Source organism: Heliangelus exortis, chromosome 4 (genome assembly GCF_036169615.1).
Source record: "Heliangelus exortis chromosome 4, bHelExo1.hap1, whole genome shotgun sequence".
In the NCBI taxonomy this organism is placed as follows: Eukaryota; Metazoa; Chordata; class Aves; order Apodiformes; family Trochilidae; genus Heliangelus; species Heliangelus exortis.
In genome coordinates this window covers 3520684-3534475 of record NC_092425.1, presented here as the reverse complement: position 1 = coordinate 3534475, position 13792 = coordinate 3520684, and the positions used below count along the sequence as shown (strand labels likewise).

The window sequence follows — 13792 nt, the reverse complement described above, 5'->3', positions numbered from 1 at the left end:
AAGTGATTTGCAAACCCTCTATTGTGTTTTTCAATTTGTGGCAGAGGGTAATTTTCTTATTAGCACTTCAAGTCTACTTAATATTACTGCCTCAAGGAGTGTCTGGATCATCTTGTCTGATGAACATGATCTAAATTATGTACATGTGTATTTATGTTTGTTTGTGCATACACAGGCTCTTGTGACTGTGTGAATGAATGTGCCTGTGTATGCACACACACATAAAATATTTTAATAGCACAATCTGTATGAATCAGTCCAAACCACATAGTTAAAAAATAGGTTTCTATAGAGCTCAGGAGTGTACAAAATCTGGAATATAGTTCAGCTCAGTATAAAGATAGAAGTTGGCTTCAGAGGCCAGAACTGAGCTTCCCAAAAGTTCAGGGAATATTCTATGTTAAAATAAAACCTCCAGTTTTTAAAATAATGTTTTCTTCACATGTTATTGTGCTTTTTTTTCTTTTTCATCATCTTTCCTAGACAACATCTTCCCATTTAGCTGATATCTCAAAACGACCATTTGTGCAAATGTTGTCATTCTTGTCTTAGACTCATATAAAGTTCATTTCAAAATTAATACATTTGGTTTACAGTTCCTGTTACAAAATTACCCTTGCAAATGCAGTACAATAGCTCTTTTTCACTGCAATTTTAAATAAGCAATGTGTTTCTGGGTAAAGCAATAGAAGGTTTTATTCCCTCTATCTTTCATGGCAGGGTGTGTATTGACAGAAAAAAAGAGCAAGTTGAAATGTTGCTACAGAAAGCTCCATAAAAAATGATGGCCCAGTTATAATTAGGGAGTCCTGCTGGAATTGCAGAGTTTAAACCAAGCTCTTCTGAATTGCTTTGTAACTAGATCAGGCAGCTTCACAGCACAATACCTAGCTCAGAGCTGAAAATGGAAAAGAATTAAACATCTGTCATAAAAATGAAACTGAATAGGCAGCATGTAAAACGAACTGGTGCTGCTTGTTTTCTTCTCCTTTGCTAAAGGCTAATGTGAAGTCATTTTTTGGCTTTCTTGACCTGGATTTTCAGCCTGGGTGTCATCTCCCTACCCAAGGTTCCCAGAAGATGTTTGAGTTCTTAACATGACTCTTACTAATTGTGCATTTAAATCACTCATTTTGAAAATATCAGCCCTGCTTGAACTGACTGTCAGTCATACTGCTGCAGAATATACAGGGGGTGTTCACTGGATGGTGACCATAACTGGATAATGTCTGTAATATTATGTAATTTTCCTGTATAGGGTGAACCAGGTCTTCCTGGGCTTCCTGGACTCCCTGGGATAAAGGTAAATAAACTGTAGTCTCTGTTATATGGGGGGGACACCAAAAAAAAGAGGGAAACTGCAAGAATGTGGCTAAAATGGACTTAATGAATCTATGCTGTTCCTTCTTATAAGCCTCTGATACTGAACTGGGGATTGTCACAGAGAGATTTTATGTGGAAAATTGTGTGTCCATGAGTAAGCAAACAGGATGTCTTACATTAAAGTGTGGAGCAGAACGTTGCATTCTGGTGTATTTAAAATGTAATATAGTAGTTTTTTTCGTATTTTTTTTTAATGGAAGAGGGTTGTTATCAAAGTTTTACCTGATTTCCACTTTGATGGGTGCTTTCCAGTAGCAATAGCCTACTGAAATTCACCAAGCCTCAAGCCAGGGAACAGCATCAGTTCTAGCAGAACTGGCTCTGTTGACAAAAATACTCCATGCAAGGGTTTCCACTGACAAGTCAAAATGTTTCAGTAAGATTCTACTCAGTATTAGCTACAGCCCATGCCCTAATACCTGGTTTGGCTTCTGGGCTGTCTGGGACCTTTAGGTAAGTTGATCCAGAAGATGTGGTTGGTTTAGTTCTACCATAAGCAGCTGCAGATATTTGGACAGTCTGAGCTGTCAGGGGATAATGCTGAGAATGGGTTCACCTGCTCTGAGCAGATCAGAGGGGTTGCTGCTCCTTCATGGCAAAGTTTGTTCCTTCAGAAGACAAAATCTCACTGAGACTTCTTTCCATTCCAGCATGGGCCTGTGCATAAGTGAGGAAATAATTTCTATCATTTCTCCAGTAACAAGGGGGTTAAGCCAGAGGCCAAACTCTTTTCCATTTTGCTAGGATTTGGGATTTATCCCGTGGAATGTAACACTGGCAGTGGTTTTCTCAGAGGACCTGTGTATATTGTCACAGCAGTGAAGCATCATGTCCTGTCTGTGTTTCTAGTGGATTATGGAAAGAACTGAATGTGCATACTTGTGTGTTCCTGTGTTGTAATGCCTGAAAATATAAGTCCCAGGGAGGTTGTTCATTTTCTGCAGAAATGAACCCAACATTTACCAGCATGTAAGAGTGTGGATTCCTTCATGTGGTGGAACAGGATTTTTGTAAGGACCTTTGACAACAATCACTGTTCCATTTACTTTTAACTGTGGGCAGAAAGGTAGCTCAGTTAGAGGTCAGTGTTCTGGAGTCACTTGCCAAAACCAGTGGGAGTTATGGCTGCTCTTTGGGGATTCCATGCTCCTGCAAACCAGGCATGTCCATGCATATTATCAGCAAGTCTATTAAAAATGTTGAAATCTAAATCTCTGCTGTGGGAAACTTACTGCTGTTAAGCTGTTTTTGTTGATGGTGAGAATGCCTCAGAAGGGCAGTTTGCAGAGTCACCTGAAAGGCAAGATAGGAAGTGAAAAATGGATGAATTGTGGGAGTTTTGCCCAGTCAGGGTACATTGGAATAACAGTACAGTTGCTCGGAGAACAAAATGGAATAATTTGGTCAAATTTCAATCCTTTAGGAGAATGCAAGCTTCTAATAGAAAATCTATGTCAGAGAGACACGAGATCATTCAGTAAAAAAGTTCAATCTAGTTCTGCACTGAGGTGGCTGGTGGTGATGAGGAAGACAGCAGAGCATGGATAGGTGAAAGCAAAGCAGATCTGGTTGTAGCAGATTTGCAGAGTGCTGTTTGATTCAGGTAATTTGTAAACTCTGTCTGATTAAGGAGTCTATAGACTGTGTCTGTGGCATAAGAAGTGGTGGCAGAAGTGAAATAATGGCTGGAGTTATATGCTCATCAGCAAAAAAAAAGCAGTAATTTAACCCCTTTTCTCACCCTCTGCTGTAGTACAGATTGATGTATTAGTATGGAAAAATCATCACATCAATTTCCAAGAACAACCTCAGTGATCTCTGACAGAGAAACAAACTTTCAGTGAACTGATGTTGGCTGAAAGCTCCTTTAAATGGTGACTGGATGAGAAACTTGTGTGTGGAGGAAATCCAATCGTCTGGACCTGCAATCTGTCACTGCTGTCATGGTGCTACCACACAAACTTAAATCTTACTTGGAGTAATGGAGTTTTTTTATTTTTCCCCCCCTGGTTTTCTGTGCATCTTTTGGGAGTTCTTCTTGTTCTTTTTCATTCTCTCCTCGTTGTCAGTCGGTGCCACGAAGGCAATACAAGTGCAGTCAGTTATTTCCAAGAGAGAGAGGAAGCTGTGACATGCTGGAGAAAAGTTTCTCAAGCACCTGTTGCTGTTCAGGAATGGCTGGAAACTCAATGACCTCCTGACTGTTCTACCATGTCACTCAGGAAGTGAGCAAGGGACCTAAACACAGAATATTAACTCATCCCTCTGATATCCCCCAACTGGCACCAAGCAGACACAGAATTCTTTCTACAAAACACAAAACTTAATATTTTATCTCATGACTTTGCTGGGGTGATGCATACACAGCAGCACCCACTGTAATGGGAATCATGCATACCTGTATTATTCATCAGGCATCTCTCAAATCCTTTGAGTTGCATTTCCTGGCATTAGGGCAGCACAGTCCTCATCTTCATCACTGCAGTGGGAAACCTTCACAGAACACAAGCCACTTAAATTAATTTTCAGTATTCAGCTTCCAGATTGGAAAAAAAAAAAAAGTATATATAAAAAAAGCATACATACAGATGTATATCTCTGTGCATACAGTGATAGGTCTGGATTTGTTTATTCCTAGCTGCCTGGTTTCATTATGTTATGCACTTGCATAGGGCAGACATGTAATTTTCCAGCACTGATACTGAGAATCAAGGCCAGAAAATGAAATGATGATTAGCACTGGGTGGGATGCACATGTCAGGAGTGTTCACTGGTGCATTCTTCAGGATAGATGCATTTCTTATTAATCTGTCAGAAACTATATCCTCCAAATCATGAAAGCTCTCATTCTCTTTGGTGGAGAAGGGTATAACATAAGTAACTGAAACTGAGAATGTTGTTTCCTCTAGAAGTATTACTAGGTGGAAGACTGAAATTAAAAGGATTAAAAGGAGAAATTTCACAGTATCTACCCCAGCTTCACAGCATAATTAATTTTGCTTTGTGGTAAGTTGTTTTAATTTAAAAAAAATCAGTTCAAATCCAAAATTTTGAAAACAGCTGAATCATATCAGAGTCCAGTATTCTGCTGTGGTAAGAAATCAAGTATTTTCTCATCCACAAAGACCTGACAACAGTAATCTGGAAAGTATTTCTTTACCTCAAATACTCAATTTTAGATGGTCAGAAAGGAATGCATGCAACAAAGTTCTTTATCTTTCAGAGCAGCAAAAAAATCTTCAGATTCATCATTTAACTGTTTTCTAAAGGAAACAATTTGGGCCCAGACTTTTTATAATTTAGCAGTTCAGTCATTGCAAAGAATTAAAAATGAGGCACTCATACAACAAGTGTTTTTATTGTAATCCACAAAAATGCTGACTTGAATTACAATTAGCCTTTGAGAAGTCCTTGATATGACTAATGCATGCAGAATTAATCAGATGTATTACTGGTCCTGTTAGCACCCTCCCAAAGCAGAATACCTTCTAAGCAGGCAGGACTTAAAAAGCAATGAGGAATCTATAGCCACTAAAAAGAAATAAATGTCATACAAAGCAGGGCTTGTTGTGAAACTTCAAGATTTTAGGCAGGTTGTAAGGTTTTACTTCTCTAACTCTAAATGAATCATAAAGGCTAAACAGGCATTTGGAAATTCTAAACCAGAATTGTTTTTTTAAAGTTTAGAGACTGATGAGGGAGTAAAGATATTGTTTCAAATGTGATGAGTGAGCCAGACAACCTGTTTTAACTGCCCATTTCTGGAGCCAATTCTGAAAGGGTATGAAAAGCCTTAACAAAGACTTAATAAATGAGGTTAGGTTTGTTTTTTTTATCTGATTTCCTTTTACCTTGCTCATTTCCTTCTTATGAGCTGAATGCTCCCTGAAAGCCAAATTCCCGTGGACATCAGGCTATGTATAAAGTCACTTTAATGCCCTTCTCAGTGAGGAAGTAGAAGGTGCTGCTCTTTCTGAATCCTTTAGCCTAAGACCAGCTGAGTTGCTGAGAAATTGCTTCACTGGAACTGAGTGCCACAGATACAGGCAGGGCAAGCACAGCCTCATCAGCTGCCCCAGATTGTTCTCTTCTGGCTTCTCAAAAATTTAGCCCTCCCTCCTCTACAGAGTAGAAAAAGTGCAATGTTTTGGTCAGAAAACCATCTCAGAAACAAAGCCTGAGGATAGCAGTTTCTGGAAAATGAGAGCAGGTACCAGTGACCCAAATCCAATTTATTATAACTTCATAAAGTGTTCTCCAAATCATCTTGCATAGGGGTTTTGGTGGGGTTTCCTAGCTCTTGTCTCCACCTTAGGCAAGGAAAGGGCATCAAACTGTTGTTGTTTTAAATATGGCTGTGAGTAAGACAGGGTAACATTTAGGAAAAGCATGCCTTGGTCTGTTGATGTGATTAAAATAAGGACCCTCCCATGTGAGTGCTTGTCAGAAAGCTGTTGGTTTTCCCAAGGCTTGTGATTCTTGAGGAATTTGCAGGTCACCCCATGCCAGACAAAGGAATTCTTGGAGAACCACCAGACCTTCGGGCAGGAGTTTGGAAGCTCCAAGTTGTGTGCTGGAGCATCTCCTCCAATCCACACAGCTCGATTTTCCATGGATGGAAACTGTGGAGTGGACCCACAGTACCAGAACTCTCCACGGAAATTATGGGTTTGCCAGCCCAGAGGAGTGCAGGTGGGAGTCCTGGCCTTAGCACATCCAAATTTAGCAAATGAACACCAGGGGAAGGTGTTTGTGTCCTGGATCTGTGGCAGATTTACCACTCAGCTCCTTGGGCACAGAGCTGCCATCATCCCAGCACTAAGGCAGATACTGAATTAATGATTTCAGGACCAATGAACTGCACAATAAAGGTGAGAGTTTGAGATTTAAGCATCTTTGGCTTGTCCTAGTGCCTAGCTCTAGATAAGAATTGGAATTACATCATTCCTTCAGAATCATGGGCTGAAGGCTGATGGAGAGAGACTCTTATCTGTAGCATGGAGAAAACAAGGCAATAGTCTGATGTAGAGGGGAGGTGGCCACAGCTCTGTGGCCTTGTGTGTTCTATGGTTTTAGCAACATTAAAATACTTTATTAGTTATTTCAAACATTTTTAGTTACCAAAGTAGGAGAGCTTTCTGTAATAAAGAAATGGAAGCAGATTTGTTCTGCTATAGAAAAATCAATGGTTTGGGTGCTTTTCCACAGGCAAACATTTTTTTTTTTTATTTTTTTTTTTTTTTATTTTTTTTTTTTGAGGCTTTTTTTTTTTTTATTAGGATGGGAAAATGTGTGTTATATTCATTAGGAGAATAATTAAAGGAGGAAAAACCTTCTGTGGGAAAATAGTTTATCCAGCCACTGCTGTTCTCTCTTGATTGTTTGTATCAGCAAAGAGCTGTGTATTTCAGGCACTGCCTTGGCCTGTCTGTGAAAATAAAGTTTCAAATAATTGTGTTGCTGTGCTTCTCAGCTGTGCAATGAAGATGGTTCTGAGTACAGTGTCAGATCTACACTGTTAATAAACAGGGTAGGTTTAGGCTGAACATGAGGAAAAAACACAGAAAAAGAGTGGTCAGACACTGGAATTAGGCTGCCCAGGGAGGTGGTGGAGTCACCATCCCTGGATGTGTTTAAGGGTTGTTTAGATGTGGTGTTGGGGGATGTGGCTTAGGGGGGAACTTTGTAGGGTAGGGGTGATGGTTGGAATCAATGATCCCAAAGGTCTTTTCCAACCTGAAAGATTCTATGATTCTAAGATCTGTATTCTATATGTGTTGATTAAGCCACCAGCTTCTTCCAGTATCAATTCCACTATTACAAAGCACCTTTTTTCTTGTGTCTCGAGATTTTGAGGGAAGGTGAAACTTCTTTTTGGATTTTGGCCAGAAGTTTTCATGTTGTATGCAACCAGCATAGGCCTGAGCAAAGTGGAAAAAATTGACTTAAAAGCTCTGCATCAACCTCTGAATGACACTTTTAAAGCCTCAAACTTGAAAAGATTGACTTCTGTAGTCACTTCATGTTTCTTCTCATGATTGAAATCATAATTAGCTGGTCAAGAAATTAGCCCTGGTCAAGTCAGTATTGCAACAATCTGGGGTTCTTGAATACCTTCTCAGTATAAAATGATTGAAGCTGTGTTGTTCTTCATTTACTGACAGGAAAGTGCTTCCATCTGCAAAGATAACTTCAAGGCTTCTGATGATGTGCACTGATACAGACTTTTATAAACTGGAGGGTTATTTTCTTATGACAGCAAAACAACCCCATGCCTTTCTGTGGCATGTTTGTCTTCATTTATTCCTTTCTTAATATGAACCAAGTCCAGCTGGAACTCCATGGGAGAAACCTCATTATTTATTTGTATTTTGTGATAATCTAAATTGAGGTCACTGAGAGATTGCTTTGGGCCATGATATAAGGAAAAGGAAAGATGGCTTTGGTTATAGGTTTGCTAGAGACCTTTGCTTTGAACCATTAGTGGTGGATTATTGATAAATGTGCAAGAATACTCCCTAATCTGCTTGCCCTATGCAACACACCTCCATTTCTTATGGAGAGGTGGAAAGAAGTATTATCCAACTGCTTATACTCACTGTCTCTATATGTTGTCAGTAATTATATCAGTCCAGGGCTGTGAATGCTTGTGACAGAAAACATATGGCTTACTAATCTTCCATTATCCCCCTTCGTGCATGGAGATAAGTAATAAAATATGTCCTAACTCCTCTGCCTAATGCTTCTTCCTCTGAAACTCACCTTGACTGCTGTTATTTTTCTGTTATGTTTGCACAACTGAATGGGCAAAAAATGGGCAAGTGGAGAGGAGGCGAGGAGAGCTGTGGCTCTTTCCCAGCTGTTCACAGCCAGAGAAGTTGTTAGGGTGCAGAGAAATATTTAGCTGTCAGAATGAGGAGGGAGAGTATCATGGTGCTGGGAATCTCTGACTTGAAAGGTTACTTTTGATCCTCTTTTTAGGGGTGATGCAGCCAAGTACCTCCACTGCAAACACACTGAAACGTGTGGCCTCTCCATTTGTCCTTGCTTTGTCCAAACATAGGACTGGAGGGAACTGTCCCTAGGAATCATTCAGAACTCCCCTCCTGCCTTCAGTCTTCCTTGGATGTTGTGTATTTGGTGTATTATGTGATAGTCCATGCTGCATATACAGTCCTTAACCTGATAAAAATTGACACCTTTGGCTTCCTTTGCATTTTGTCCACTGTGTGATGGTTTGCTACATGAACTCACACTGCTGAGAGCTGCCTGTGATGGAAAGTGTGTTGAGATAACTCCTGCATCACAGCTGGAGAGCTGGAAGCAATGCAAGGAAAACCCCATCCAAAAGAAAGTTGTGTTGCTCTAATTGCATCCTGCTAAATAAATAAATTTAACATCCCTCTCATATTGTGCTTTTTAAAGGGTGAACCAGGTTTCATTGGTCCACAAGGAGAGCCTGGGTTGCCAGGACTGCCAGGAACAAAGGTAAGGATGATTGGCCAGCACTCTGGGGTGAAAACCTTCAGGTCAGTGTCTCAGCACGTGGCTGGAGACTGAGAGTTACTCAGGGAGGAAGATGTGGAAAGTCCTAGTACATGGATCAGTGCTATGATATACGTGGGTTTTTTACTGATGCCCTCTTGACAATGTGAAGGCAGATATTATATCCATTTATAACTCAAATTATTCATAAGTTCATTCACTGCCTTGTTTAGTCTAACATGCCAAAAATTATTTGTTCAACAGGCAGAGTATACATGATTGAGGAAACTATATTTTCTTAAATATTCTTTTAGAAAACAGCTTGCAAGTGTATGCAGCTATTAGAACTCTGTTACTACACACCTGACTCTGAAAATACAGACCCACTAAGTGTTTATTTTTTTCTCTCTTCCTTTGTTTTTGTTTGGTTTTGGCCACTATATGGCAAAGTTAGAATATTATGAATCCTACAAATAGTCTCACAGCTTGGGAATCTTTATTCCAGACCTTTCAGAATAGGGAAAAATAATACCTTACAAATCCCATTACCATTTTTGAATCCCTATTCATTTGCCTTTGGGAAGACCATATTTACTCAGAGGAGAGTAAGTCATAGAAGAACTTGAAAATGTTTTCTTGTGATGGATTTGGTTTCCTTGGGTGCTGATGCTTACACAGAATTTTGTGCTCTGTGTTGCAATAGGGTGACAGAGGAGAGGCTGGCCCTGTTGGGAAGGGTGAGAGAGGTGAACCTGGGGTTCCTGGACCAAAGGTCAGTCTGATTTTACACTGGAAATGTTTTGTTTTACAAACTGGTGTTATTTGTTTTACACCTATGGACACGTTTTTTCCTGCTGAAAAAAAATAGAAAAACTTGGTGAATGAGCTTTTAAATGAAAATGCTGTTAAGTATTCCAGCTCAGTCCAGAAGGCAATGGCAGTTTTATGTTCAGAGCTGTGAAACTGCAGTCTGAACGGGCTTTTATTTGGTCTACAGAGTAAAGACACTACCTGCATGCACTGCCATGGAGTTGGTCCAGTTCATTCCAGCTAAAGTCCTGACCTCCTGACCATTCAGCACTGATGTTTGGACTCTTTGAGCAGTGTTGCAATTAAATGCAGAGAAAATCCAATTTGCATGCTGTTTTCTAACTCTAAGAAAGAGATCATCCTAACTACATGTTAGCATTGCCCTAATATTTTCCACTGTGTCGTTACCATCAAGTTTTCCTTTCCTTATTAATCTTGAAAACAATAAGCAGATTCTGTGCTGCTTGGCTGTTTGTATTCACCTGAACAGTAGGGCAAAGAAGGTGTGGAAACACTCTTTAAGTTAATCTCCTTGTTTTAGAATATTTAACTTCTCTGTCTTCTAGCTGCCATTTGTCAGGAGCTGTAGGACACATCATTCCTGCAAACCAGTGTCAATGATGTCTGCTCTTTCCTAATACTAATACTGCTTTTCCTGTGAAAGGGTGGAATCTGTGGCCTTTGCATGCTGGTGTTAAAGAATATATTTCACTGGGTGCTATTAAATTCAGTGCCTTTACAGATTCACAATTTTGTTGATATAAAATAGAGTGTTTCTGCTGTTCTGTACTGTAGTTAGTAATTACTGATTTCTTTTTCTCTGCACTCCCATTTCTCTATCATTTTTCTCCTGTCTATCTTCCTTCAAACAGGGCAAAACAGGTGAACCTGGACCTAGAGGCCCAAAGGGGTCAAAGGTTAGTAAAAAGAAACTCTCTTTAATGGAGTAATTAAGCAAAATATTTTTAGGGTAAATTATTTGTAATATTTCACAGAAACTTCACTTATCTCCTTAAAAGAACACGCAACAGTCTGCAGTGTTCTTTATAAGTGAAACCTGACTTCCAGCTCTACCTGCTGGAGTTGAATCCTGTGGGATTTATCAGCTGTGATTCTAGTCCTTTTTCTGCTATAACATCTATTCCACTCTGGCCTGGTCTTCCTCGTGCAACTTGGTTTCTCTCTGTGTAACTGGTGTGGGTTGGTCCCCCCACATTCCAGGAACCAACACCTCAACTACACCTGGAAAGATTTAATTGGTTTTCAAAATTTTGTGGAGCCACACTTTGGTGAGAAGGGTATGAACAGGCTGAGATATGATGGCCAGAAATCCTACAAAGGAGAGGGTTGTAAGTTATATGGCTGTTTTACCTAATTATATCAATCTATACATCCATCTATCCCTGTATGGATATAGTTGGTTCACATAGATGTAGAGAGAGATAAAATAGATTTTTTCTATTATTTCACACACTGTGCTCACTGAACTCCTTCCTGTTATGTCATGCAGTCAAAGCAAAATGAAATCAGATTTGTTTAGGTGGTTATTGAGTCAACTGTCAGAATAAAGATGATGAGATAATGTAGGCTGGTAGGATAATGTTTGCAGGACTTGTAAGGTCCTTGAAGAGCATCCCATTCACAGTGCTTAAGGATATGACTAAAGAAGTGCCACAACCTCATTCACTCTCAACAGAAAAGAAAATTGGAAAGTAAGGAAGATGAGGAGGGGATTAAAGCATCTGAGTGAGAGCAGAAAAGGAAAGCAGCCTCTGAAAAAAAAATTAAAAAAAAGAAAAAAAAGATATCCCCTTTACTTCCCTGTTTTTCAATAAGGATATATAATTTTCATGTTACCTGCATACCTGACTTTTAGACAAAATCTGGCCAATAGAAGTCTATCTAGTGGTTGGGAACCTCATTTTTGAGCAACTTGCTACCTGCTGCCAAGGCAATACTGAAAGGAAAGGCAGATGACACAATCTTGATTATGTCTTGAAACCAGTCTGCTCTCCAGATTCCTTCATTAGCCCCATGAAAGTTTCTTATTTTCTTTACTTACTGTTACCACTGGTGAGTTAATGACTCTTCCCTGACTTGCACCAAGGTTTTACAGATTTCAACAGGAAAAAAATGTTGCAGTTCTTACCCAAATATAAGAAAGTGACTTGCTCTGAAAGTGACTGTGAAATGAAATGGATCATGGTCACTGGACACTGGATTATGAATGCCTGGATGTTTGAAATTCCCTCCCTCACTTGAAACCTATAATTAATAGCCAGGAAAAAAAAAAAAGCTTTGTGCAAGATGGCCAAGACCTTCAGCCTGTCAGAGTAAAAGAGCAGAGGAACTCTACTCATGATAATAGTTTTGTTTCTGTAGGAGAGGCAACAAATTAAAGCAGGGAAGTTCAGAAACTGGAGTCACAATCACACGAAGATGTTTATACACCTTGAAATACAACTTTGAAGAAGTTGTTGGGTGTTTTCAAACTGAGTGAATTGATATCTCTGGCTTTCTCTTAAAGCTTTTGATAACACCATTAGGAATAGGGAAGTTACACAAATTACTTAATAGGTAATTTGTCTGTTATCAGTTCTTTGGGATTTCTTACTCCACCCCAGTACAGCAGAACCAAATCTGTCAGGCAACACTGCACAGATTCTGAATGACTTTTTCCTTTAATTACTGAAGATCCACATTCTGTTTGTGATGAGAGACCCTTCTAAATGGTTTATTTTAGGTAAACATATTTAAAAGGGAAGAACCATGTGATACATTGCCAACCTGTTTTCAAATACCATTTTTACATAGGGTGACACAGGTGACAGAGGGGACACAGGATCTGCAGGTCCACGGGTAAGCCTACTTCTTGTTTCAGCTTTTTGGTTTTGTACTCTTGGATTTGGTCTCCAATATGAACTGAAATTGTAGCAGCAGCTCCAGCTAAACCAGTAAATGGAGCACTCTGATGGAACATGAGTTGCCATGTGAGTAACAGCCCTCACTTCTACTCAGAGCAGTCTCCTGTTCACGACTCATGGGCAGGATATTATACACCAAATGTTTGGCCTTGTTCAGAGCAAAAAAAAAATTGTTTTCCTTTAGAAACAATCTTTCCCTTAATGTTAACTTTTTTTTGGTTTGTCATAACATATTTTTACTACAACCAGATTCCAACACAGCATAACCAAGTCCCAGCATGCATCAGAAGCTAAGTGTCTATAGAGTAATCTTTGGCAACTGTCTCAAAATTTTTCTGGAAAATATATTTCAGGGACCACCTGGACAGAAGGGTGATCAAGGTGCAACAGAGATAATCAATTATAATGGCAATATCCATGAAGCTCTGCAGGTATGCAAACCTAACAAGGCTGAAGTGCCTTGGTCTGGTCTAGGAAAAAGCAGTCTGACATCACTGTGTTTCTCTTTTGTGTATGCAGGTCTTGAAAACATCTCATGTGCAAGGATTTGCTAAGCTTATTAATCAGGAATTTCTGTATTTGTAAACTAAGTGTGCTGTTTGGTGTTAAACAAACTGTGTTCTTGATAAAATTTACCTGAGGGAATTAGGTTCCTTTCCCCTGGAGAGTGTTGACATCATCTGAAGAGAATAAAGCTGATTCATAGCTGGCACTGATGCTTTAGCAGTGCTGAGTTTCTGCAGTAAACCACATGCACAGGTTCAACAGAAGAGTCTGGTTTTCAGTTCAAGTAGGAAAGTATTGACATTTCTTTTTTCCTCCCTTTGATCTTCCTCTTCCTATAAAATGCAAAGAGAAGAATATTTGAGATTTGGAACCATGTCCCCTGGTTCCATTAGCAAGCTGTGGATTCAATCAGCAACCTGAGTACGTTCAATAGACCAAGCACCAGTCTTCCCACTTATTCATTTCCAGAAAACTTATTTTGACTGGTGTGCAGGAAAGTGTGGAGGATTAAAGAGGGGTTAGAAAAAGAAAGAAAGAGTGTTTGCATAAAAGCTAAGTACCAAGGTGACACATGTCATTGCAGTCAAGGTGATTTACATTACAGTATACTCAGATGCAAATTCTCTGCAGTGTAACTCCACCAAAATGAATGGTTTGCTTATGTGCAACTGAAGGCTGAATTT

At 39.5% G+C, this 13792-nt stretch overlaps 1 protein-coding gene across 16 annotated transcripts in view; it reads left to right on the top strand.

The window, feature by feature from the left end:
- The window catches only part of COL25A1 (collagen type XXV alpha 1 chain), a 264348-nt gene that overhangs the window by 216947 nt on the left and 33609 nt on the right, over window positions 1-13792 (top strand). For 13 of the 16 annotated variants that reach the window (XM_071742674.1, XM_071742672.1, XM_071742670.1 and 10 more), the window contains 6 exons: window positions 1259-1303; window positions 8809-8871; window positions 9572-9640; window positions 10551-10595; window positions 12493-12537; window positions 12956-13033. In XM_071742674.1, coding sequence (XP_071598775.1) covers window positions 1259-1303; window positions 8809-8871; window positions 9572-9640; window positions 10551-10595; window positions 12493-12537; window positions 12956-13033 — 345 coding nt within the window. The remainder of the gene's footprint in view (window positions 1-1258; window positions 1304-8808; window positions 8872-9571; window positions 9641-10550; window positions 10596-12492; window positions 12538-12955; window positions 13034-13792) is intronic. The other 3 variants (XM_071742677.1, XM_071742667.1, XM_071742666.1) reach the window with 2 other exon arrangements.